General features: G+C 39.7%; 1 protein-coding gene across 1 annotated transcript in view; it reads right to left on the bottom strand.

Moving 5' to 3' along the window:
• CCDC158 (coiled-coil domain containing 158) overlaps positions 1-23,743 on the bottom strand; it is a 101,865-nt gene that overhangs the window by 56,145 nt on the left and 21,977 nt on the right. Inside the window, exons 5-12 of the mRNA XM_023222577.1 lie at positions 23,303-23,630; positions 22,881-22,957; positions 21,843-21,953; positions 18,538-18,652; positions 10,123-10,242; positions 8,155-8,352; positions 5,677-6,159; positions 438-627 (exon numbers count right to left, since the gene is read on the bottom strand). Coding sequence (XP_023078345.1) covers positions 438-627; positions 5,677-6,159; positions 8,155-8,352; positions 10,123-10,242; positions 18,538-18,652; positions 21,843-21,953; positions 22,881-22,957; positions 23,303-23,630 — 1,622 coding nt within the window. The remainder of the gene's footprint in view (positions 1-437; positions 628-5,676; positions 6,160-8,154; positions 8,353-10,122; positions 10,243-18,537; positions 18,653-21,842; positions 21,954-22,880; positions 22,958-23,302; positions 23,631-23,743) is intronic.

The following is a 23,743-nucleotide window of genomic DNA, read 5'->3' as shown; positions in this document are numbered from 1 at the left end:
ATTTTTCCTTTCAATAAATTCACATGTCTATTTTCACATATCACTTAGTAAACCTCTAATCAAGCTATTTGACTCAAAGGACTCAAGGTTTCCACTTTCATAAACACAAAACTGTGCAAACAATGTGATTTATGTGAACACCTGTTTTCCTTTTGGAAGCCTGGACTCTGGATACCTTACACTTCTCTTGGAAATTCAGTACAGAATTTCCAGTATACCGAGGGCCGACTACAGTTAAGGTCAGTAAGTGTAAGATGTGGAAGCTCTTCATGAGAACTATGAGATTTCATGCTATGAATAACTCCATGGGGGCAACATAACAATTTATGTTTGTCATGTGAGTGAGACACCCTTCTTTTGCGATTGTGCTAGGGTCTACATTGGCTTCACTGATAAGACTCTTATTTTTTAGTAGGATTTGCACTGAAGCAACATACCTGAAAGACTGTTTAATTCATTCCTACTTGTTTTCACCTCATTTAATAATTGATCTCTCTCTTGTTTGATGTCTTTCACTGCACGGAGTCGCTCAGAGCCTGCATTCACCAGCTTCACCTTTTCCAGCTCCAAGTCACTCACTCTGGCCTCAAGCTCCCGGATCTTTGCATCTTTTTTATCTTTTAAAATCTAAATATATGGATAAATACAAAAGATAGATATAGAAGTAAAAAATATGTACATGTATAGCTATAATTGATATCTGCTAACAATATCTGTCCTAATATCTGTCCTAAAATCTGACAACAGTCTCCTACTTAATATCCTTTTCTGCCCTCTATCTGTATTCCATCTATATTTATTATCTTTTCATTACTTCTCAGGACACTAAATTTGTATTTTATTATAAAGCATCAATAGAAAGTGGGAAAAATATTTCACTTTCTTTTAGCCTTAGATGTCAATTCCTAGCATTGCTTGAAACAACCCTTCATTATTCCTATTCTATCTCCATTCATTCAAAAAATACATATTAAGAACCTTCTTTGTGGCAGGAACTATTTTACATGCAAGGGATACAGAAGCAGGGCTATGACCAGGGTAACACAAGTGAGGCAGCCAGGTGAGGGCCTCCAACCTGGGCATCTGACTTACCTTACCCTAGTCCTGGCCCTGGATAGCAATAAACAAAACAATGTCTTTGTCTTCATGGCCTCCTTTAGTAAGAAGAGAAGAAAAACAAATATTTAATATGTCAGGTAAGAGGAGTGGCAAGAATAATAATAAAAGTTGGTGAGGGGTACAGAATGAATGCAAGGGAGGGGTTGCTACTCAAGGTAAGCTGGTGTGCAGAAAGAGTTCACATAGCAAGTTTGGGGGCTCTCCTTAGAAAGGCCAGCTTACAAGGTTGGCCCTTGACTGTCATCTGGGAACTTGGATTTTGGGAGGGTTCCCACCACCCTAATAAGAGTGGCTCAGTGTGCCTAAACTGTTTGTGCAAACAATGTGGTTTATGCTGAACCCCCGTTTTCCTTCTGGGAGCCTGGAATCTGGATACCTGCCAGGTAGAGGGGCCTATGGGACCAATCTCCAATATAAAAACCCGGGCACTGAGGCTTTAGTGAGCTTCTCTGGTTAGCAACACTTGACAGGTGTTGTCACAGTGTCTTGCTGGGGTAGGGAGTGGAGTAGGAAGTAAGCATGTCCTGCATAACTCTACTAGGAGAGGGCTGTTGGAAGCTCAGCCTGGCCTTATCTGGATTTTGCCCCATGTGCCTTTTCCTTTTGCTGATTTTGCTTTGTATCCTTTCACTGTAATAAATCCCAGCCTTGTGTATGATTATATGCTGAGTCTGGCAAGTCCTCCTAGGGAATCATCAAATCTGGGGTTAGTCTCGGGGATCCTGCCACAGTTGGCAAGGAAAGGCCTCTCTGATGACATAACATCTAAGCAGATGCTCAAGGAGCATAAGGACAAGCCACATGGACAGTCTGGGAAGAGCTCTGGGTACAGGTAATGTGTCTGGGGAACAGCAGGGACATCAGTAAGACTGGAATGAAGTGAGTTTGAGGTAAGTAGGAGATGAAGTCAGAGAGGGACCAAGGGAAAGATCAGGTTGCTTAGAGGCAATGTAAGAACTTGAGCATTCACTGTGAGTCAAGAAGTCATTGGACAGTTTTGAGTATGAGAGTGATGTAGTGTAATGATTTAAAAATACAACTCTGGCTCTAGTACGAAGGAAAACAGTGGTTGGTGTGGGGGTTGGGGGAGAAGCATGTAGACCAGTGAGAAGCCAACTGGAAGACCAAACTAAAGAGGTGGGAGCTTAGACTGGGGTGGTTTGTGGTGGTGAAAGTATCTGGTCCTTTGAATAGAGTAGGGAATGTGAATATGACAACTCTAATTCGGCGTTTCCAACTGTCAGAAACCCCCAGCATGGCATGCTTCTGCAGACGCTGACCCAAACATTCCTATTCCTTCTTCAGAGGGCTTTCCCCTACAGTCCTTTCTGACTCTTCTCTGTTAGAGGCACTACCATGTTGCCAGTCTAAGTTTGAACTCACAAAGTTGCCATGTCTTTCCTTGTCCTTCACCCCTCATACCTGGCTGTTGACCAAATCCTGTCCAACCTCCAGGTCTGGATTGCCATCACTTTGCATATGGACTGCCACAGTGCCTCCTAACTTTCACATTTCTTTGTATGTGTCTACTAGAAAACTTAAAATTATACATGTCACTTACACTGTATTTCTGGTGGACAGAACTGACCTAGATCCTTCCAAATAAGTGACATTTGAAAAAAAAAAATTGACTTTCTTTAGTCATCAGATTGTTTCCCCAAATTATCCCCCTACTGGCCTTAGTATCCTGACAGATGCGATTTGACTGCTATAGTAGCAGTTTAACTGCAGAGACCAGTGGTACATCTGAAATATAGCCACATGACAAGTTTTTTGCTGTTCAAAAAGGATTGGCGGGGAGCTCCAGGCTTGTCTCACTACCCGCCTGTGATGGGTTTGGGAAGTAAGGGCCCTAATCTGGGCTATCTGATCTCTGCCTAGCTACTCCTGGCAACTGTCACACTAAATCCAGCTGGCCTCATGCAGTAAGGCAGGGAAGGGATTTCCCTGGGACAACCTAAGGCATCACAACACACATAGGATGAGTGCTGCTCCTGTTCCACCTCTTGAGGCCAGCTGATAGAATTCATCCTTTCTTAGTCTTATTATTTATTTGTTTTTAAGAAAGGTCTAGCTCTGGGGCCCACAGTTATTGAAATAAAAGTCACTCTGCTTCTCTGCTGTCAGTGTGTGCGGTACCCACTCTGAAGAGGTGACAGAAACCAGGAGAGAAACCATACCTTCTAGGGCTACAATTCCCCCACCTTTTTTTCTTACCAGATCACAGAAGGAAGTGGATGTGGCTTTAGGACTTGAGTTTTAAACTTATGTTCTCTGTGTCCATGTGAAACTCTACTTACCTAGGAAATTATTCCCTGAAGCTGCTCCAGCTCCATATTTAGGAACTGAAAATTAGTTTTACTCTCTCCAAGCCACTTCTGCATACTGATGCCAGATTAATCTGCTTCCAACACTGCCTTCTTCATGTTACCCCCTCCTTCCTACCCCTAAACCTTTAATGTCTCCCACACCATCTCTAGGCTAAATTACAGACCAGGCTTCTCCCCTGGCTTGGAACGCCGTCCTTCCTTCTCTTTGCCTAGTTTTTGCCCAGTTTTTGCCCATTTCAGGTTCCCAGCTCTCTCTGAAGCTTTCACTGACCCTTGAGTCATGAGCTCCACATTCCTTTGAGGCACTAACACAGATCCTGATGGATGCTCTCAGGACCAGCAGTATCCACATCATCTGGAAACTTGTTCAGAAACACCAAATCTCAAACCCCATCCTAGTCCTGCTGAATCAGAAACTCTGGGAGCAGGCCAGCAGTCTGTGCTTTAAAAAGTCTTCCAGGTGATTCCAGTTCTCACTGAGAAGCACTGCACACAGTAACATCTGCTTAGCCTGCCTAGGTTCAAACCACAAGGTAGTGCTGCTCTCCAGCAAGTTAAACTCTCTGTGTCTCAGTTTCCTTAGCTGTAAAATGGGATAATAATAGTGCCTCCCTCATAAAGTTGTGTGAGGATTAAATTGATTTAAATTTTAGAGTATAAGAGTGGAATTCTCCTGTTTAGAACCTTAACACACTAGCAATCCACTAGCGATCTTCCTAAGCAAGGTAGAACCATCCTTTCTCCTCTGATATGCTCTGCCCTGCATCACACCTATTCTAAGGGTTTCACTGTAGGACTGGCCATTGAGAATCCTTTCTATGTCCCTTTTCATGGTGAGTTTGGCCATTTAAAAATGTATATAATCACCGGGCACGGTGGCTCACGCCTGTAATCCCAGCACTTTGGGAGGCCGAGGCAGGTGGATCACAAGGTCAGGAGATCGAGACCATCCTGGCTAACATGATGAAACCCCGTCTCTACTAAAAATACAAAAAAAAAAAAAATTAGCCGGGTGTGGTGGCACATGCTTGTAGTCCCAGCTACTTGGGAGGCTGAGGCAGGAGAATGGCGCGAACCCTGGAGGCGGAGCTTGCAGTGAGCCAAGATCACACCACTGTGCTCCAGCCTGGGCGACAGAGCGAGACTCCATCTCAAAAAAAAAAAAAAAAAAAATGTATATAATCAAGTAAAAACTTAAGCAATTGAAAATTCTATTTTTTTAATGCAATGAACTTGTGTATTTCCATAAGATGGATAATTATCTATTGCTGGCCCTATTTTTAGAAGCAGGAAGTTGAGGCATCTACAGTACATGTGATTTGTCTCCTACTACTCACCAAGTCAGACATAAATCCTATGAAATCAATTTAAAAAAACATAAAATCGTGTTAAATTTTGATAAATATTTATCGAGCACCTTCTGAGTGCAAGGCACAAAAATATGGGGCAGAAGGTACAAAGACTAATAAGATGTGTACCCTGGTTGAAGAAGTCTACAATCTTGTAGGGAAAAGGAGACACTGCTACGTAAAGACACTCATACAGACACAGACACACACACACACACACACACACAGAGATACGGCAATATAGAATGTGAACCAGGTTTTACCAGGTACAAATAAAGTATGAGAAAGTTCAGAAGGAGACCAAAACAGGGGAAAGAAACTAATATTTATTAAATTTTAAATTATTAAGTTATTTAAATTTTAAATTATTAAATAGCCAGAAACTATTAATAGGCTCACTCCTTGATATATATTTTCTGATTTAAGCCTCACAGTAACCCAACAGGTTGTTGGGGGTTTTTTGTTTTGTTTACTTTTTGGTTTGGTTTTGTTTATCAGATATAGAAGCCAAGATTCAGCGCACAGTCCAGTGTTTCACCGTTAACTAAGCAGTGAGTGACGGGGTTCAAATTTAGGTCTGTCTGAAGAGGGAGAAAATACTTCAAACTCTGGTATCAGGAAAGACTTCATAGATTTTTGTGATCTTTTTTCTCTCGTACCCATGATTTTGAGCCGTTTTCGAGTCATCCACTCCTTCTGTAATCTGATAAAAGTATTTATCCTTTCTCACAAAAACACACATATGCACATAGAAACAAACACCTTCCAACAGTTTCAGGGTGTCCACAGATACCAAGAACCACTTTCCAGTACAGGTCATACCTGGTCATAAGAGAAATGATATTTCAGAAGTTAAACCACGAAAAAACTCTACAAACCTTAAGTTCCTTCAGTTCCATCCGCCTATCATTAATTTCTTTCTCCAGTTGTGCTTTTTCTACTTGCATAGCTCCAGCAGTTCGTCCATGCTGGCCCACCAGCTGCGTCATGTTCTCAATCTGCTGTCGCAGAATCTCGATCACCTTGTCCTTCTCTGTCATCTGCAGTTTGAGGGCCTCGCATTCTGTTTGCACATTTCTGAGGTGATCCCCTTCATTTTTCAAGTGTTGCAGCTCCTGCAATTTCAAGTCCACCCGGGAGCGGAGCTTTGTGATCTCTGCATTGGTAGCCTCGATGGCTCTCTCTTTTTCCTGGAGAGAAGTGGTCAGGTCTGATATTGTCCTCTCTGAGCTCTCCAGAGTCATCTTCTTGGCTGTCAACTCTTCTACTACTTTGCGCAGCATCTCTTTGGTGGATTCAAGCTGAGCAGTCAAGGAAGATACTTTTTCTAGACTTTCATTCTTTCCTTGAATTGCCGCCATCTGATTGTTAAAGAAAAGAGAATTTCATAGATTTGGGAGGATAGGTATAGGCAACCTCGAGAGATACAAGTTAACTTAAAAGCATGCAATCATGAATTAGGCAATGTTTAGTAAGATCTTTTTTTTTTTTTTTTTAAGAGATGGGGGTCTCACTACGTTCCCCAGGTTGGTCTTCTCAAATTCCCAGCCTCAAGTGATCTCCTGCTTTGGCCTCCCAAAGTGTTGGGATTTCAGGAATGAGCCACTCTACCCAACCATGTCTAGTTAAATTAACTCAATCATTTTGCTGTCAGAACTCTAGCTCTTATAACATATGTAAGACTGACATACGCTAATTAGACCAAGGTGGAGATGGCTTAATTAAATAATAATGCTCCTCCACAATGGTGTTCTAGAGTGCGGTCTTGGGAAGTTTCCTTTGTGGATGTTTTCTGTACTGATTTAGATTAACATAACCCTGGCAATGGGGGGAAAGGTGGTGGAATTTACAATAACTACCCCTTTACTTTTAATTTCCCTCCAACTTTACCTCTAATTCTACCTCTGAGGAAAAAAAAAAATGAATAATGGCTTTTATCCACACACACATTCATATTCTCTGATCCTTGTTTGGAAAAGCTGAAAATTCTGACTTCTAGTTGGTCCTTTCATCTTTCTTCTTGCCCAGGTTAAGCCAGAGAGTAGGTTAATGGCTTTGCCTGGTCTGGTCCCAGGACCAGACTGGTCCCTTGGTTTGCTTTCACATTCTGAGAAGCTTACACTTTTGTGGGATGCTTTTTATGTCCCTGTGGCAGTAACTAGCATTAGAACTATGTATTCCTAGCACAGAAAGTACACTGCTATTAAGAAGGCATTTCCATGTTTTGCTATTGGTGGGTGCACCGGAATGGAATGCACTCATCAGTCTCAATCAGTGCTGAGTCTCGGGGGAAGAGAGGAAAGTCTCTTTTGGGAGAAAAATAAAGCAAAAAAATCTGTTAGAAACCTTCAACCCTGTTGTTCCTCAGGCTGCCCAATAATTTGATGCTTCTATGCAGCAGAAATAAGCAATTATTAGGTTACCAATTTTTAGGTAAAAGTGAAAAGACAATTGGATAGGAGTTTAGTTTTTCAACAATGTACAAGTGAGATAAAGCTTGACACATTTAGTTTAATTAGTGGATATATATATATATATATAAAACCCAGCATGGTGGCTCATGCCTGTAATCCCAGCCCTTTGGGAGGCCGAGGCAGGTGTATCACCTGAGGTCAGAAGTTCACGACCAGCCTGGCCAACATGGTGAAACCCCATCTCTATTAAAAATACAAAAATTAGCTGGGCGTGGTGGTGCATGCCTGTAATCCCAGCTACTTGGGAGGCTGAGGCAGAAGAATTGCTTGAACCCGGGAGGCAGAGGTTGCAGTGAACTGAGATTGTGCCACTGCACTCCACCCTGGGCAATAAAGTGAGACTGTGTCTCAAAAAAAAATATGTATATACACACACACACGCGTGCGTATATAGGCCGGGCGCAGTGGCTCACGCCTGTAATCCCAGCACCTTGGGAGGCTGAGGTGGGCAGATCATGAGGTCAGGAGATCAAGACCATCCTGGCTAACATGGTGAAACCCCATCTCTAATAAAAATTAAAAAAATCAGCTGGGTGTGGTGGCACGCGCCTGTAATCCCAGCTACTTGGGAGGCTAAGGTAGGAGAATCGCTTGAACCCTGGAGGCGGAGGTTGCAGTGAGCTGAGATTGTGCCACTGCACTCCAGCCTGGGTGACAGAGGGAGGTGCGATCTAAAAATAAATAAATAAATAAACAAAAAATAAAATAAAATAAAAAATAAGTGTTAGGTTTTCATAAATTGCTCACAGAATCCATAGCTTTATTTTAGGAGCCATTTTAGGTCCATATATGTTAAAAATAAAAAGCTCTATTTAGACATAATATATATTTTTCCCCCAGAGGAGATTTTTTGGCGATGGCACAGCCTGTGCAGGTGCTGACCTGCCGCTCCATCTGGCCCTGACACTCGCTCTTCAAGGCCTTGAGCAGGGCTTCCAGGCGCTGCACCTCCATGTTCCGGTCGTCCAGTTCCCGCCGTAGATGGTCAATGGTGATGCTGTTGCCTGTGTCTCGGTCCCACAGACGCTTATTCTGCTCCTTCTCCAGACTCAGCTCCTTCTCCCTTTTGTGTAGATCAGCCTAAAAAAAAAGAGGAATGCTTTTTTCCTCCCTGCTATTAAATAATTAAGATAAAACATATTGTGTTTATATTATATTTGGCGTTTTTATGTGATTTCAGACACCTTTGATTTTGGAATCTGATTCCTTTTTAATGGCTTAAGAGCAATTATTTCCAAGAAAAATAAGTTAACATTTTGCTTAAAATTTCTAGCATTACAAGTCTATCTCGAGGGACTAGACCTCAAATAATATACAACGAAAAGGAAAATACAGTAGATTTTAAAAGTGTCCTGTTTTTAAGTCTTGCATTTTCTAAGAAAGACATTATACCTCACATCAAGTATGCTCCTATAATAAAGAAATGCTCAAAAGCATAAAGGAAAAATGATAAATAATGGAGAAATGGCAGAATAGTAGCTGGTACTGGAATTGGAGTAGCATCTGGGCTGTGAATAGAATTACCTCCCTTTTTAGTCGCTTAAAAAATACAGTGTTGAATAGGAGCAAAAACTCTACAGTCAGACTAGTAAAAGCAAAGATCTATCTACGCTCAAATGACTTATGATCCAAGAGAAAGTTAAGACATAGACATAGGTAACTGGAAGTGGTTTTTCATTAAAAGGACAAAGATAGGGAATAACAGACAGAATCTCACTAAAGGGATCAAAATGCTTCAAGATAGTATTTGAGTTAGACCTGAAGATGCAGAGATTAGGAAGAAGGGACAGGAAAGGGGCCTGTGTGTTTGCATGGTGCACTGGGTCCAGGTAGAGAGAAAGGATTGGAAAGGTTAGCCGGGTTATGGATCATGAACAGTACTGAAAGGGAGAGTGTCTGATTTTACGGAGAAAGTAATTTTGAGTTGAAGAGTGACATCAAAGAGTAATTTTGAGTAGAGAGATGTATGTGGCAGCCCTTTACAGGAAGGAGTGAAGAGGAGAAAAACTGGAGTTGGGAATGTCAGTAAGGAGACTGCTGTGCTCCAGGTGATGAGTAATGAAGGGCTGAAAGAGGGGTGGTGACGGTAAGAATGAAAAGGGAGGCCAGGTTTGAGGATCTTTCAGACATTCAGTCTCCAAGATTTTCAAATTAGATAGGAGAACACTGAGAAACATGCAAATGTTAGATAAAGAACTGAAGAATTACGCCAAGGTTAAGAGCTTCTCTACACAGCCCTCAGTTCTATCCTTACCTCAGCTCATCAAACCCTTGTCAGCCTGCGAAGGATGGCTTTAACAGCAAAGAGCACAATTCCCTGGAATGGGGTTTGGTAAGCTGAGAAATTTATTCTGTTATACCACTAATACCACAAAAGGGAGTTCCAAACATTTCCTTTCCTAAAATCTCATCCTATAGTTTCTCCAACAGAGGACAGAGTTGCTTCATTATGAGCACCATCATACTGTCCTTTTCTTTCAAAACAACTTCACCTAACCGTCCATTCCAAATTTCTATATACACAATTTGTATGTGTTTTGAATGTTATTTGGCCTTAAAATGAACATGTGACACGACTTCAATTTAATGGAATATGGTATCTACTTGAAAGACTATGACTATGTCAAGATCTCCTTCACCTAATACTGTAATAGCTCTGCTTAAGAAAAAAATTAAGTATACAGAATATATTTTATATGCAAAACTTGAATTGTGTCTAAAATAATCTGTTGCATGTATGCCAAATATTTTATAAATTGGTAATTTTATAAAGGAAACAAGTTTTGTGATATATTTTGGTAAAAAACTTGCCAGAATTAATCTTATTCATATTTTAAAGCATAATCTTACCAACAGCTTTTGAAGTTGATCATCTAAATTTCCAGATTCCTGACTGAATTGATCACGCTCTGTCCGGGCTTCAGTTAGCTCTGAGTTGGCAAGGACTAACTGCTTTTCCAGCTCTTCTATCTGAAAGGAAAGTACAAATTGAACAGTGCCTGATTATGACAGTGGGTAATATAAAATAAATTATAGACTTTGGAAAACAAACGGTATTATTTTGAGAACAAAAATAAAAGTTTATTGTGAGGCCAGGTGCAATGGCTCACGCCTGTAATCCCAGCACTTTGGGAGGCCGAGACAGGTGGATCACCTGAGGTCAGGATTTTGAGACCAGCCTGGCCAACACGGCAAAACCCCATCTCTACTAAAAATACAAAAATTGGCCAGGCGTGGTGGCGGGCACCTGTAATCCCAGCTACTTGGGAGGCTGAGACAAGAGAACCGCTTGAATCCGGGAGGCAGAGGTTGCAGTGAGTCAAGATCATGCCATTGCACTTCAGCCTGGGTGAAAAAGTGAAACTACATCTCAAAAAAAAAAAAAAAAGTGTATTGTGATGTGTTTTGTAAAGTTTTTTTTTTTTTTTTTTTTAGAAAATCTATGCTGTATTTATCCAGGGAAATTAGACAAAATGAAATATTTAGTACTGTTGAATTTGGGAACTGCCTGTAATACATCCGTCTCCTGTTTTCTTTTTCTTTTTTTTTTTTTGAGGCGGAGTCTTAATCTGTCACCCGGGCTGGAGTGCGGTGGCCGGATCTCAGCTCACTGCAAGCTCCGCCTCCCGGGTTTACGCCATTCTCCTGCCTCAGCCTCCAGAGTAGCTGGGACTACAGGCGCCCGCCACCTCGCCTGGCTAGTTTTTTGTATTTTTAGTAGAGACAGGGTTTCACCGTGTTAGCCAGGATGGTCTCGATCTCCTGACCTCGTGATCCACCATCTCGGCCTCCCAAAGTGCTGGGATTACAGGCTTGAGCCACCGCGCCCGGCCTCCTGTTTTCATACTATTCAAGATTTATCTTCTGTGAAGACATGTTCTATAATCTGGTATTTAAGAAAGCTTGAGGGTTGGCCTATGCCTGTAATCCTTTGGGAGGCCAAGACAGGAGGATCCCTCGAGCCCAGGAGTTCAAGACTAACCTAGGCAACAAAGGGAGACCCCATCTCCACAAAAAATATTTTTTTAAAGATTAGCTGGGCATGGTGGTGCACACCTGGGGTCCCAGCTACTTGGGAGGCTAAAGTGGGAGGACTGCTTGAGCCTGGGTGGTTAAGGCTGCAGTGAGCCATGATTGCGTCCCTGCACTCCAGCCTGGGTGACAGAGCAAAACTGTTTCAAAAAAAAAAAGGAAGCTTGATATGGCATAAATAACATGCTGCAGAGCCTACACAAATGAACTGTATTATACTTAGAAGAGCTATTTTGCTTCAGAATATCAAAGTTTCGGTAATAAAAGGCATTGAATATAAAAGAATGAATGGTAACAAGTTATTAGCTATTGTCATTATTTTATATTCACTACTTTTTTAAAGGATGAATATATATATATATTTATATTTACAGTCAGACAATTTAACCATTCTAACCCTCATTTTGTTCAACTATTAATGTAAAATGGGAATAAAAGTACCAATTTTAGAGGATGTTGAAGTGCATTTTATTCCAACAAGGCAGCTGTTTGATCTGTTTAAATATGCATTTCTATGACACATGCCATAAAATGCATCACTGTTAATAGCATTTCTATAGTTCTTTTTTTTTTTTTTTTGAGACGGAGTCTCGCCCTGTCACCCAGGCTGGAGTGCAATGGCATGATCTTGGCTCACTGCAACCTCCACCTCCCGGGTTCAAATGATTCTCCTGCCTCAGCCTCCCAAGTAGCTGGGATTACAGGTCCCCACCACCACGTTCAACTAATTTTTGTATTTTTAGTAGAGATGGGGTTTTGCCATGTTGGCTGGGCTGGTCTCGAACTCCTGACCTCAGGTGATCCACCTGCCTCGGCCTCCCAAAGTGCTGGGATTCCAGGCGTGAGCCACCGTGCCCGGCCTCTATAGTTCTTAATGTCTAGGTTCAGTGTATGCTAAGAGGCTAGGATCTCAGACTGTGGAGACTAAGGGTTTATATTTTAGCTGAGCCACACAATATCATAACTTAGATAATAAGATATTAAAACAATGAGAACATGTTGATACTTAGTTATACGGTGATACCTTATCTTTAGGTATCTACCATTACTATTTTATCATCTACTTTCTAGTAACAGGAAATCTTTCACGTCTGCATAAATGCTACATATTCCTTCTTACCTTTAAGGTGTCTATGTAGTAGGTTTCCAATCTGCTGTCAATAATAAAACCTGGTTTGGATGATGTACTATGATAAAACTTTCTTAACTAGAGAACATTTGACTAAGACTAACTTTTTCTCGACAACTTTCTAGTTTTACTATTATTTATTTTTAAAGATCTTCACTTATTCAACACATATTGAATTATATTATCTATACATACATATACACATCTCTTTAATAATAATCAAATAATAGAAGTTATACATATATATCTACATATATGACTAAGAAAGTACTAATACAGCACTATCAGTTTCCCATTTACCTACAGAAATCAGCATATAGACTTTAATATTTATATTGGCTATATTCCTAAACTGACTTTGTATCTGGCTGCATGCTAAGTATAAAAAGTAGTTCACAAGAATTAGGTACACATAAAATATTAGATTACTGTCTAAAATGTATTCCTAGACTCTAATAATCCAATAAAGTACTTTCCAGGAGGCTGAGGTGGGAGGATCACTTGAGACCAGGAGTTTGAGACCAGCCTGGGTTGCATAGTGAGACCCCATCTCTACAAAAATAAAAATAAAATTAGCGTGGCATGGTGGCGCACGCCTGTAGTTTTGGCTAGTCAGGAGGCTGAGGTGGGAGGCTCGCTTGAGCCAGGGAGTTTGAAGCTGTAGTGCGTCATGATCGTGCCACTGCACTCCAGCCACGGCAACGGAGTGAGACACTCTTAGAAAAAACAAAAAAGGACTTCTTGTGCTCCTTTTGGGGATATATAGGAAAATAAATGAAAAAGCCCCATAAAAATTCAAGCTCTGTAACACAGGTAACTTCCTAAGAAAAATGAAGGAACAATATCAGTTGATAAAATCTCTTCACTTTTATTATTATCAGGAAAGACTAAATCAGCACACACTTAGTAAATACAGTAAGGGGAAGAACCACAAACTTTACTGTTACACAGTTATCATGTTTGCCTGGCAAGGAATGGGTACATGAACACGATCTGACAGGCAACATGATCAGGCGGAGAGCCAAACACCTTAGGTTCTTGTCTAGTTTCTGTTACATAACTTCTCTGTGTTTCCATTTTTTAAATCTATAATTGGAAAGAGTATTCTAGATGATCTCTCATGTTCCTTTCAATTCTAATGCTTTTTTTCCACGAGAACAGTATTAATAAAGCTGAAATAATTTATTTTCCACCTGTCTTTTGAGCTATAAATTCAACAAGAACATTTCCAATTTGAATTAATCATATGATTAAAATAAACGTTTTCTACTCCTAGCCTGGCATAAACCATTGCTATCCTTGAGCAAAGAAAATAATTTGGATATATGCTTTAAAAGCTTAAATTAAGATTTTCTCTTTTGTCTGCTTTCACTTAAAAAGAAAAACTTCTGGATAATCATTTCATAACATCAAACTTGACATGAGACCAAATTAAAAAAACAAAGAAAAAGAAAAGAGCCAAGTCTTATCTTTCCATCTGTTTATTAAGTATAAGAAGTTCCTCCAGCCCCCTGCAGGAACATTTGTTTTGTGGTTGTCAGTACTGACTCAGCTGCTATAGCTCTGCTTTTACCTTTCACTTTTTAGAGTAAAAACATTTATATTAATCAATTAAAAAGATAAATAGTGAAAGGGAAAACCATTGAAGTAGCAGCTGAGTTGATATAAACAGCTGTAAAAAACACTATAAAGAAAAGCCTTTTAAAATATCCAGAATAAATACTGACATCTGAGATGTATTAAAGATTTTTTTTCTTTTGCTTTTATTTTTACATAGTAGCACTGGTTTTCCCTTTCACCATCTATGAATGCACTTTTTGGTTTGGATCACTGGACAAATGAGTATTGGGATTTCATTCTAATCTCACATTGATTTTAGAGATATTGCCAATCATATCAAATCACACGAGGTTTGGTTTGTCTGTTGGTGGTGGTGTTTTCTGTTTTTCTGTGCTCAAAAAGACACAGCTATGGAGTAATAAGGGATGCTACAGGCCAGCATGGCGGTGCATTGGCAGAACTATGCAGAGGTTTGCACAGAATCTTCCTGCACAGTATATAGCTCCAGCCAGTGCTACTAAATCATCACTTTTTTAATAGAAAATTCAGCCCCAACTGCTTTCAAAGTAGTAAAAATAAACGTTGAATCAAGATCATGAGCGAAAATCAGTGTCCTGTTTTCCTCTTTCTTCTAACCTACTGCTCCAAATAGCTAAGGTGTGAGAAACTGACTACAAGTGACAGAACTGTACGTAAATTGTCTCTGCATGGCTATCTAAGGGTCTCTTACAGGTAGGATGACTAAATATAGACTTTATCTTCCAAATGGGGACACTATGGAGATGAGAGGTAGCATTCATAAAACAGGACACTAGGCTAGTCAAGATCAGGACACTTGTTGTCAAAAAGCGAAAGTTAAGAGTAAAGCCAAATCTACAGAGCCAATAGTGACAGCTTCTACTGGTCCAAATTCGTAAAGGGGAATTCTGGAGGTTCTCCTAAAATGGAAAGAGAAGAATAGAAAACAGCATTACAGTAAAACACTTTTGTAAGCTACAAAAGCTACATCTCAAATTTTTTTTGAAGTACAATTTCTATGTTTACCGGCATAAAATAATCGTGTTAATCTGAAGAGAAATATTAACTTCCAAAACAAGTTTTCTCTTAATTTATGCATTCTAGTTGGAAAAGTTTTGTTCAGACCGCCATGTCATCAATTTTTAAAAGTAAAAACACTTTTTAAAATGAAGAAATCTGACCTCGGGAGAAAATACTAATACTGCCCCTCATAAAACATGTTGATGTTTAATATCAATACACCTTTATTAGTTTCCTTTCACACAAATCTCACCTTTTTTTTTTTTTTTTTCCTGAGACAGGGTCGCACTCTGTTGCCCAGGCTAAAGTTAGTGGTATGATCATGGCTTACTGCAGCCTCAATCTCCCAGCCTCAAGCTATCCTCCCATTTTAGCCTTTCTAGTAGCGAGGACTACAGGCTCACACTACCATGCCCAGCTAACTTTTTATTTTTGTTTTTATTTTTGTAAAGACAGAGTCCCACTATGTTGCGCAGGTTTGTCTCAAGCTCCTGGGCTCAAGTGATCCTCCTGTCTCAGCCTTCCAAAATGCTGGGATTATGGGTGTAAGCCACTGCACCTGGCCATGAATTTCATTTTAATCACAGCTTTTATGTATTATTTCCTTTGATATTTTTCCTTATTGTTATTTGAATAGTACATACCAAAATATGCACTGAAGCAACAGAGAAAAATAGATTTTAAGGTTTTCATAAACTTTAGCAATATCAAGTCACATGAAAATAAAAATTAAGCAGAATAATTTGTTTTTAGATTTTATGTTCAATTCATTATAACAAAAACATTTTGTAACAATACTATTCTTTATGAGCCAAAGTGAAATCCTTGTTATTCACTTGTTTGATTTTCCTTGCTCAGCTACACCATGTAATTAACGTCACCTTAGGCCAGAGTGTACTTAGCTATATTTACATGGCAGTCATCTCTCAGTGCTCCCTGACCAAATCAAAGGGAGTTACTGTTAAGGCAATCTAGTTAACCATCAACTAGGTGCCAACTCTATTTAGGGTCACTGTGGTGTATTATAAATCTCAGTGATTTATTAAAACTAATGAAGCTGATATGCCCTCCTTATTTCCGTTAGCTGTTTACTATTTAAGATTGTCAAAAATTCTTGCTGAGCCACTATTTACATTAGAGCAAAATCAGAGAATGATTCTAATATCATGTTTGTATCTATATGACTCCAAAACATTCATGTAAAAAGCTTGCAGTCATTCATTTGGATCTCGTGCTTCTACAATGCCAGAGATTTAAATGCTTATAAAAACTTAGAAATTCTTTTTATATATTTTAGATGGATATTTCAGAATTTGTGAAAAAATTTCCCAATATGTCCAAATCAGCATGATACTATATATTGGGCCAAATGCCAATTAGCAAACAATGGGTGAGGCTTCTGAAAGGATAATTTTTCCAAACAACAGTATAATAGAAAGCTATACCAGTTACCAATCATGTAAGAAACCACAGGTGAGTTGAGCTTTATTTAGTACTTTGGTGGCTTTTCATAAAGTTTGTCAATAGACAATGGGTACTTAATTTTTCCAAAATGATTTGTGATTATTCATGAATATGCATTACTACATTGGACTGTAACACAACAGCTCTCTTATTCCCTCTCTCACTGTCAGAATGTCAGCTCTCACTTCTGCCAGAGTGGCTACCTCCACTAGACCCAAGTGAAAAAGCACCCTCCCACCCCATGGTGCACTGAAATCAGCCCCTCCTGCCGTTGTCTGCAGGGTGCAGTCATGACCTTTTGGTATAGGCTTGGTCTGCCCAGACTGCTATCAATCATCAGGGGAAAAGCTTGTCCTGAGAAAAGAAACTAGAACACAAAAAGCAGGCTTCAGAGAGGCGGGGAAAAGCGTATGCTCCTCTCTGACCTTTTGTTTGTCAAGTGTACCCTTTAAGCAGTCTAAGGTCCCTTAAGGTTGCTCAGAGGTGGCACTGGTTGAAATAACATTGCCACAAGGATTTAGGTTAAGGGTTATGCAAGGAGGTTTACAAAAGGAGGCAGTGTTATTGAAACTGCAACCCACCAATAAATTATGAAATCAATTTAGTGAGCTTCAAATCAGCATCTGAAGAGAAGAGAAAATAGCCAGCATCACATGTAATAGGAGTAAATATTGCTTTATGAATCTTGCTTCAGTTGCATGTGTGTATTGGATCATAAGATGAACTATATTTCTTACTGTGAGTAGCAATGGAAAATATTTGGAAGACACTGCTGTAAAGGACCCACACCTATAACTGAGATTATACAGTTTCGTGTTACTCTCTATGGCTTAGACTTTAGTAAAGTCATGTCTAAATTCCACCCTCAGCTTAGATAAAGGTTGAGGTATCTTATTTCCATGCTCAAACCAAGGAGAAACAGCCCCCTCCTGTGGCCGGCTGGAGTGATAATTAAAATGAGGGGTTGCCCAAAGAAGGGCAAATGTCTGGAAGAATTCGTGTTGCAATATATAATTCTTCCCATATGGAGCTTTCCTCCATGTACTGTTACCCTATAGAATTGGTTTCATTTTATAAAGGGTATATGGCAGCTTCCTTATACTTTCTTTCTTCTAACCTACTGCTCCAAATAGCTAAGGTGTGAGAAACTGACTACAAGTGACAGAACTGTACGTAAATTGTTTCTGCACGGCTATCTAAGGGTCTCTTACAGGTAGGATGACTAAATATAGACTTTATCTTCCAAATGGGGACACTATGGAGATGAGAGGTAGCATTCATAAAACAGGACACTGGGCTAGCAGGTGCAAACCGAGACTGTCCTAGGCAAGCAGCCTTGGGTAATCACCCTTCTTACAGGGAATGAAGAACACCACTCCTCTTAATGGCAGCTCCTTGTTTGTTTTTTAGGGTCTTACTGCTATACAAATGATTGAAATGAACAAAATCCTAAGCTCTGGATAAATAGATGACAATGATACTGAATAGCTTCTCATTAGCTATGGAAAGTGAAAGAAAAAAACAGAGTATCAAATGTTAATTAATGTGGTTTTAAAGTGAATTACATGATGAGAGATGAAGACTTATCTTCCTAATTAATTTTTATGTAATTAATTCATTTAATTATTCTTAAAGTTAATTCAGTTTGGTAACTTCACAATGATTAAGAGTTAGGAGTTGAAGTAAGAGAGGAGTTAGGCCCCAAAAATATTGAGTAGCAGGGGGATCAGAGCTGGTATGGAAGTATATGCTAATGGTTAGAAAAGTAAAAATAATTAAGATGGTCTTATTTTTAATGTTTTTTTTAGAAACTTACTTGAACTATGCAAAAAATGTTTTGCTAAGAATGAATCAGAGTACATAATTTAAATAAAAATTGTTTATAGCTTAAAATATAATTTAGCATGCTCTTACTCCAGCTTATAAACTGCTTTTAATTTGAAATGACTTTGATTCCTTATTCTCAAATAAACTATTAATAAAATAATATTGATTCTGGCTATTATAGTCTCTAGAAGCAGAGCAGCAAAACCTTAACTCACCTTGTCTTCATACATCCTTTTGGCTTCCCTTAATTCAGAACGTAGCTGAGAAACAGTAGATTCCAGATCGCTGAGCTGACGCATATACATAGAGTTTTGATTTCTTGCTTGCTCTCTAAGAAGAGTTTAGAAGGAGAATAAATGCAAATAGCAAACTAAGAATAAGAGTAACACCTGAGTATTCTAGCTTTTTGACACTACCACTAGTTATTTTATATGGCATTATTAAGCCAATAGTCTTTTATTTTCCAAAATTGACTCAAAAGCTTCTGCTCAAATATACTGTAAACCGCAGAAGCTGGGTGACAGCTGTATGGGAGTGCATCACACTATTTTCTCTCTACTTTTGTATATGATGGAAAATGTACATATAAAAAGTTTTAACATACAACTCAAATAAAATTATTTCTATGCATATGCACACATTTTACTTATATTCATATATATTACACACACACACACACACATACATACATACACACACACACAGATATGGTTTGGTTCTGTGTCCCCACCCAAATCTCATGTCAAATTGTAATCCCCACATGTCAAGGGAGGGCGCTGGTGGGAGGTGATTGGATCGTGGGGGCAGACTTCCCCCATGCTGTTCTCACACTAGTGAGTGAGTTCTCACAACATCTGATGGTTTATATGGCACTTCCCTGCTTTCCTGCTCAGTCATGGTAAGACGTGCTTGCTTTCCTCATAATTGTAAGTTTCCTGAGGCCTCCCAGTCATGATTACTGTTAAACTTGTGGAACTGTGAGTCAACTAAACTTCTTTTCTTCATAAATTACCCAGTCTTGCGCAGTTCTTTATAGTAGTGTAAGAATGGATTAATACAGAAAACTGGTACCAGGAGAGTGGGGCACTGCTACAAAGACACCTGAAAATATGAAAGTGACTTTGGAACTAGGTAACAGGCAGAGGTTGGAACAGTTTGGAGGGATCAGAAGAAGACAGAAAGATGAGGGAAAGTTTGGAACTTCCTAGAGATTTGTTGAATGGTTGTGACCAAAATGCTGATAGTGATATGGACAATGAGTCCAGGCTGAGGTGGTCTCAGATGGAGATGAGGAACTTCTTGGGAACTGGAGTAAAGATCACTCTCAATATGCTTTAGCAAAGAGACTGGTAGCATTTTGCCCCTGCCCTAAAGATCTGTGGAACTTTGATCATGACAGAGATGATTCAGGGTATCTGGCAGAAGAAATTTCCAAGCAGCAAAGCATTCAAGATGTTACCTGTTTCTGAAAGCATACAGTCATATGTATTCACAAAGAGAGGTCTGAAACTGGAACTTACGTTTAAAAGGGAAGCACAGTGTAAAAGTTTGGAAAATTTGCAGCCTGACGGAAAAGAAAAACCCATTTTCTGGGGACAAATTCAAGCTGCCGGCTGTAGAAATTTGCATAAGTAAAGAAGAGGTGCAAGACAATGGGGAAAACATCTCCAGAGCGTGTCAGAGATCTTTAGGCAGCCCCTTCCATCACAGGCCTGGTGACTTAGGAGGAAAAATGGTTTTGTGAGCCAGGGCCCACTCCACTGCTCTGTGCATCCTCAGTACCTGGCACCCTGTGTCCCAGCTGCTCCAGCTCCAGCTGTGGCTAAAAGGAGTCAAGGTACAGCTCGGGCTGTTGCTTCAGAGGGTGCAAGCCCCAAGACTAGGCAGCTTCCACATGGTGTTGAGCCTGCAGGTGCACAGAAAGCAAGAGTTGAGGTTTGGGAACCTCTGCCTAGATTTCATAGCATGTATGGAAATGCCTGGATGTTCAGGCAGACGTCTGTTGCAGGAGTAGAGCCCTCATGGGGAATCTCTACTAGGGTAATGTGGAAGGGAAATGTGGGGTTGGAACCCCAACACAGAGTCCCCACTGGGGCACTGCCTAGTGGAGCTGTGAGAAGAGGGCCACTATCCTCCAGATCCCAGAATAGCAGATCCACAGGCAGCTTGCACTGTTCACATGGAAAAGCTACAGACACTCAATGCCAGCCTGTGAAAGCAGCCGCAGAGGCTGTACAATGCAGAGCAACAGAGTCAGAGCTGCCCAAGGCCTTGGGAGCCTCCACCTTGCATCATGTGCCCTGGATGTGAGACATGGAGCCAAAGGAGATTATTTTAGAGCTTTAAGATTTAAGGACTGCCCAGCTGGATTTTGGACTTGCCTGGGTCCTGCAGCCCCTTTGTTTTGGCCTATTTCTCCCATTTGGAATAAGAGCATTTACCCAATGCCTGTAACCCAATTGTATCTTGGAAGTAACAAACGTGTTTTTTATTTTACAGGCTCATAGGCAGAAGGGACTTACCTTGTCTCAGATGAGACTTTGGGTTGTGGATTTTTGAGTTAATGCTTAAATGAGTTAAGACTGGGGGACTGTTGAGAAGGGATAATTGTATTTTTTTTTGAGACAGAGTCTTGCTCTGTTGCCCAGGTTGGAGTGCAGTCTCGGCTCACTGCAAGCTCTGTCTCCCAGGTTAATGCCACTCTCCTGCCTTAGCCTCCCAAGTAGCTGGGACTACAGGTGCTCGCCACCAAGCCCAACTAATTTTTTGTATTTTTAGTGGAGACAGGGTTTCACCGTGTTAGCCAGGATAGTCTCGATCTCCTGACCTCGTGATCTGCCCACCTCAGCCTCCCAAAGTGCTGGGATTACAGGCATGAGCCACCGTGCGTGGCCAATAATTATATTTTAAAACGTGAGAAGGACATGATATTTGGGAGATTACAAATCTGAATTGTAATCACGTGTCAGGGGAGGGGCCTGGTGGGAGGTAACTGGATCATGGCGGCAGATTTCCCCCATGGTTTTCTTGTGATAGTGAGTGAGTTCTCATGAGATCAATGGTTTAAAAGTGTGGCACGTCCCCACTCTCTCTCTCGCTTGCTTTGCCATGGTATGATGTGCTTGCTTCCCCTTTGCTTTCCATCCTAATTGTAAGTTTCCTGAGGCCTCCCACTCATGACTCCTGTTAAGCCTGTGGAACTTTGAGTCAATTAAATCTCTTTTCTTCATAAATTACCCAGTTTCAGGTAGTTCTTTATAGCGGTGTTAAGAATGGACTAATACAAATACTTAAAACAGCCAATCCCAGGAGCTCCAAATACTTGCAAAAATACTTCTTATATGGTCAGATAATGTTACCTATGTTAAGCAATATTTCCTGTTCATTTAAATGTTAGAAAAACAGTTTCATTTTCTTATGAAATCTTACCAAGCAAATTCTAAAAGATTATAGAAGAGAAAGTTAATGAAAATAATATCTCTAAAATGAAGATGAATGACTAACAGTTTAAACCACATACTGAATGATTTCCATTTGACTCTGGATACTATTGGCTTGGCTTCGAGCACTGCTAGCTTTCTCAGTAAGTCCTGTTATTTCAACTTCATGTTCACTTATTAACTGCTCAATCCTATAAAAAGAATGTGGTGATTGTTATTTGATACAGAAGATTTTCCTATGAATTATTTTAAAAATGAATGATTTTCAATACTCTCAAATTTAGTATTTTGCTTTGCTTTTGTACATGCTACTCTTTTAATAACAAGTGCCTACAACAGATCCAAAATCCTTTATCCAAATCTTTTGAGAGTCACCTAGTTTTGGAATTCAGAATTTTTTTTAGTTTACCATGGTAATAAATTGCAAGTACTATATATTATATGACACCCCAAGTGAGATGTAAGGAAGTGTCCCATTAACCAAACATATTATGAATGCAACAATTTGCAAGTATTCACACTAAATCATAGACTATGGAAAGGTTTTCATTAGCTCTGGTCAGGTTTTTCCAACAAATGAGTGACAAAAACTGTCTCCTTCACCAAACTTTGGTCAGGCTCTTCTGAGGCCTCTTTTCAACTATGCCTCAACCTTTGGCCTGCCTAGCCCAGACCTAGCAAGAATCTTGCTGAGTCAGTTTAGTCCTCCCACCTTCGATATCTGGTCAAGTTCTTCATCCCCTGCCTTTGACATCTAAGCCCTTGGCCTGAGTTCAGTAAGAATCCCCCTACTCTTGATGCCTTTTCTCAGTAATTTTCCATCCACAGAACCCCTCACCATGCCCCGTGGCTATAAATCCCTATTTGGCCTTGTACTGGAAGCTGAGCTTAATCTCTCTCTCCTATAGCAATACTCCTACTATAATTGTCTCAAATAACACCCTCCTTACCATTTTAACTAGGGCAGGAAAATAAAATTGTAACATGAGTTTCCTATAAACCTATAAAAAAAACTTACGTGTTTCAGAGTGGTTTAGATTTTGGAATTGAGGCAGAAAACACTGTAAAACTGTGGTTTAGTTTCACTAGGCTTTTCCATACCTCAGTCAGAAACCTACCTATCTTGATGTTGTTGCAGAAGTAGTTCCATTTTGTTCTGTGATTCAGATTTCAGTGCTTCAAGTTGATCCTCTACCTGGTTTTTAAAAAGAGATCCTGATTTAGTTACTGGTAAATATAAGGCTTGGAAAATCTGGATATTTTCAACTAAAAGAATGCTTTAAATGCAAATAGAAATAATACTAAAATCAAATACATTCTATCCCCATATTTTATTAGCTCTTTTACTTTGTCTATACTCTCATGAAGCTATACAGGTAAACCAAGGTAGTTCCTATTATGAGAGATTATTGTGGAAGTAACTTCTGTTATTTCAGAAAAATGAGAACTTAGTTTAAGAATTTTAAAAATTACGCATCTAATGCTATTCTCTTAATGCATTTTAATATAAAATTATTTAAGTAGCATTCTCACCACTTACTGGAAATATCCTCCCTTTAAGAAAAGAAATCTCCGTGTCTAATTCTCTTAGGATTTTACTAATAGCTGAGCCCAAGCTGCGGAAGTGCAGAGTAGACATGCTGTCATGTTCATATATTTTTTTGCCTGAGGCTTCTTCAAAGTCAACCAGGATTGACCGGATTTCTTGAAGCACTCCCTCATGACTAAGCATCATTTTTCGTAGTTGCTCTATCTGTGTGTTGCTGTCTTTCAGCATGTCCTCCTTAAGGCATTTGGCAGCTTCAAGCTCATGAACTGTATTTTGAAGCTGATTTCTTAAATCCTCCTGGGACTGACTCTCCCTTCGTCTATGAAATAAATGAAAGAAAATAAATAACATTGATAAAACTCATATTCACACAAGTAGTTTTACTACAAAGAGTAAAACTTTAAAATAATTTTACATAATGAAAATATGTGA

Source organism: Piliocolobus tephrosceles, chromosome 3 (assembly GCF_002776525.5).
Source record: "Piliocolobus tephrosceles isolate RC106 chromosome 3, ASM277652v3, whole genome shotgun sequence".
NCBI classification, from domain to species: domain Eukaryota; kingdom Metazoa; phylum Chordata; class Mammalia; order Primates; family Cercopithecidae; genus Piliocolobus; species Piliocolobus tephrosceles.
The sequence above is the reverse complement of the archived record's forward strand: the minus strand, read 5'-3'. Positions and strand labels throughout refer to the sequence as shown.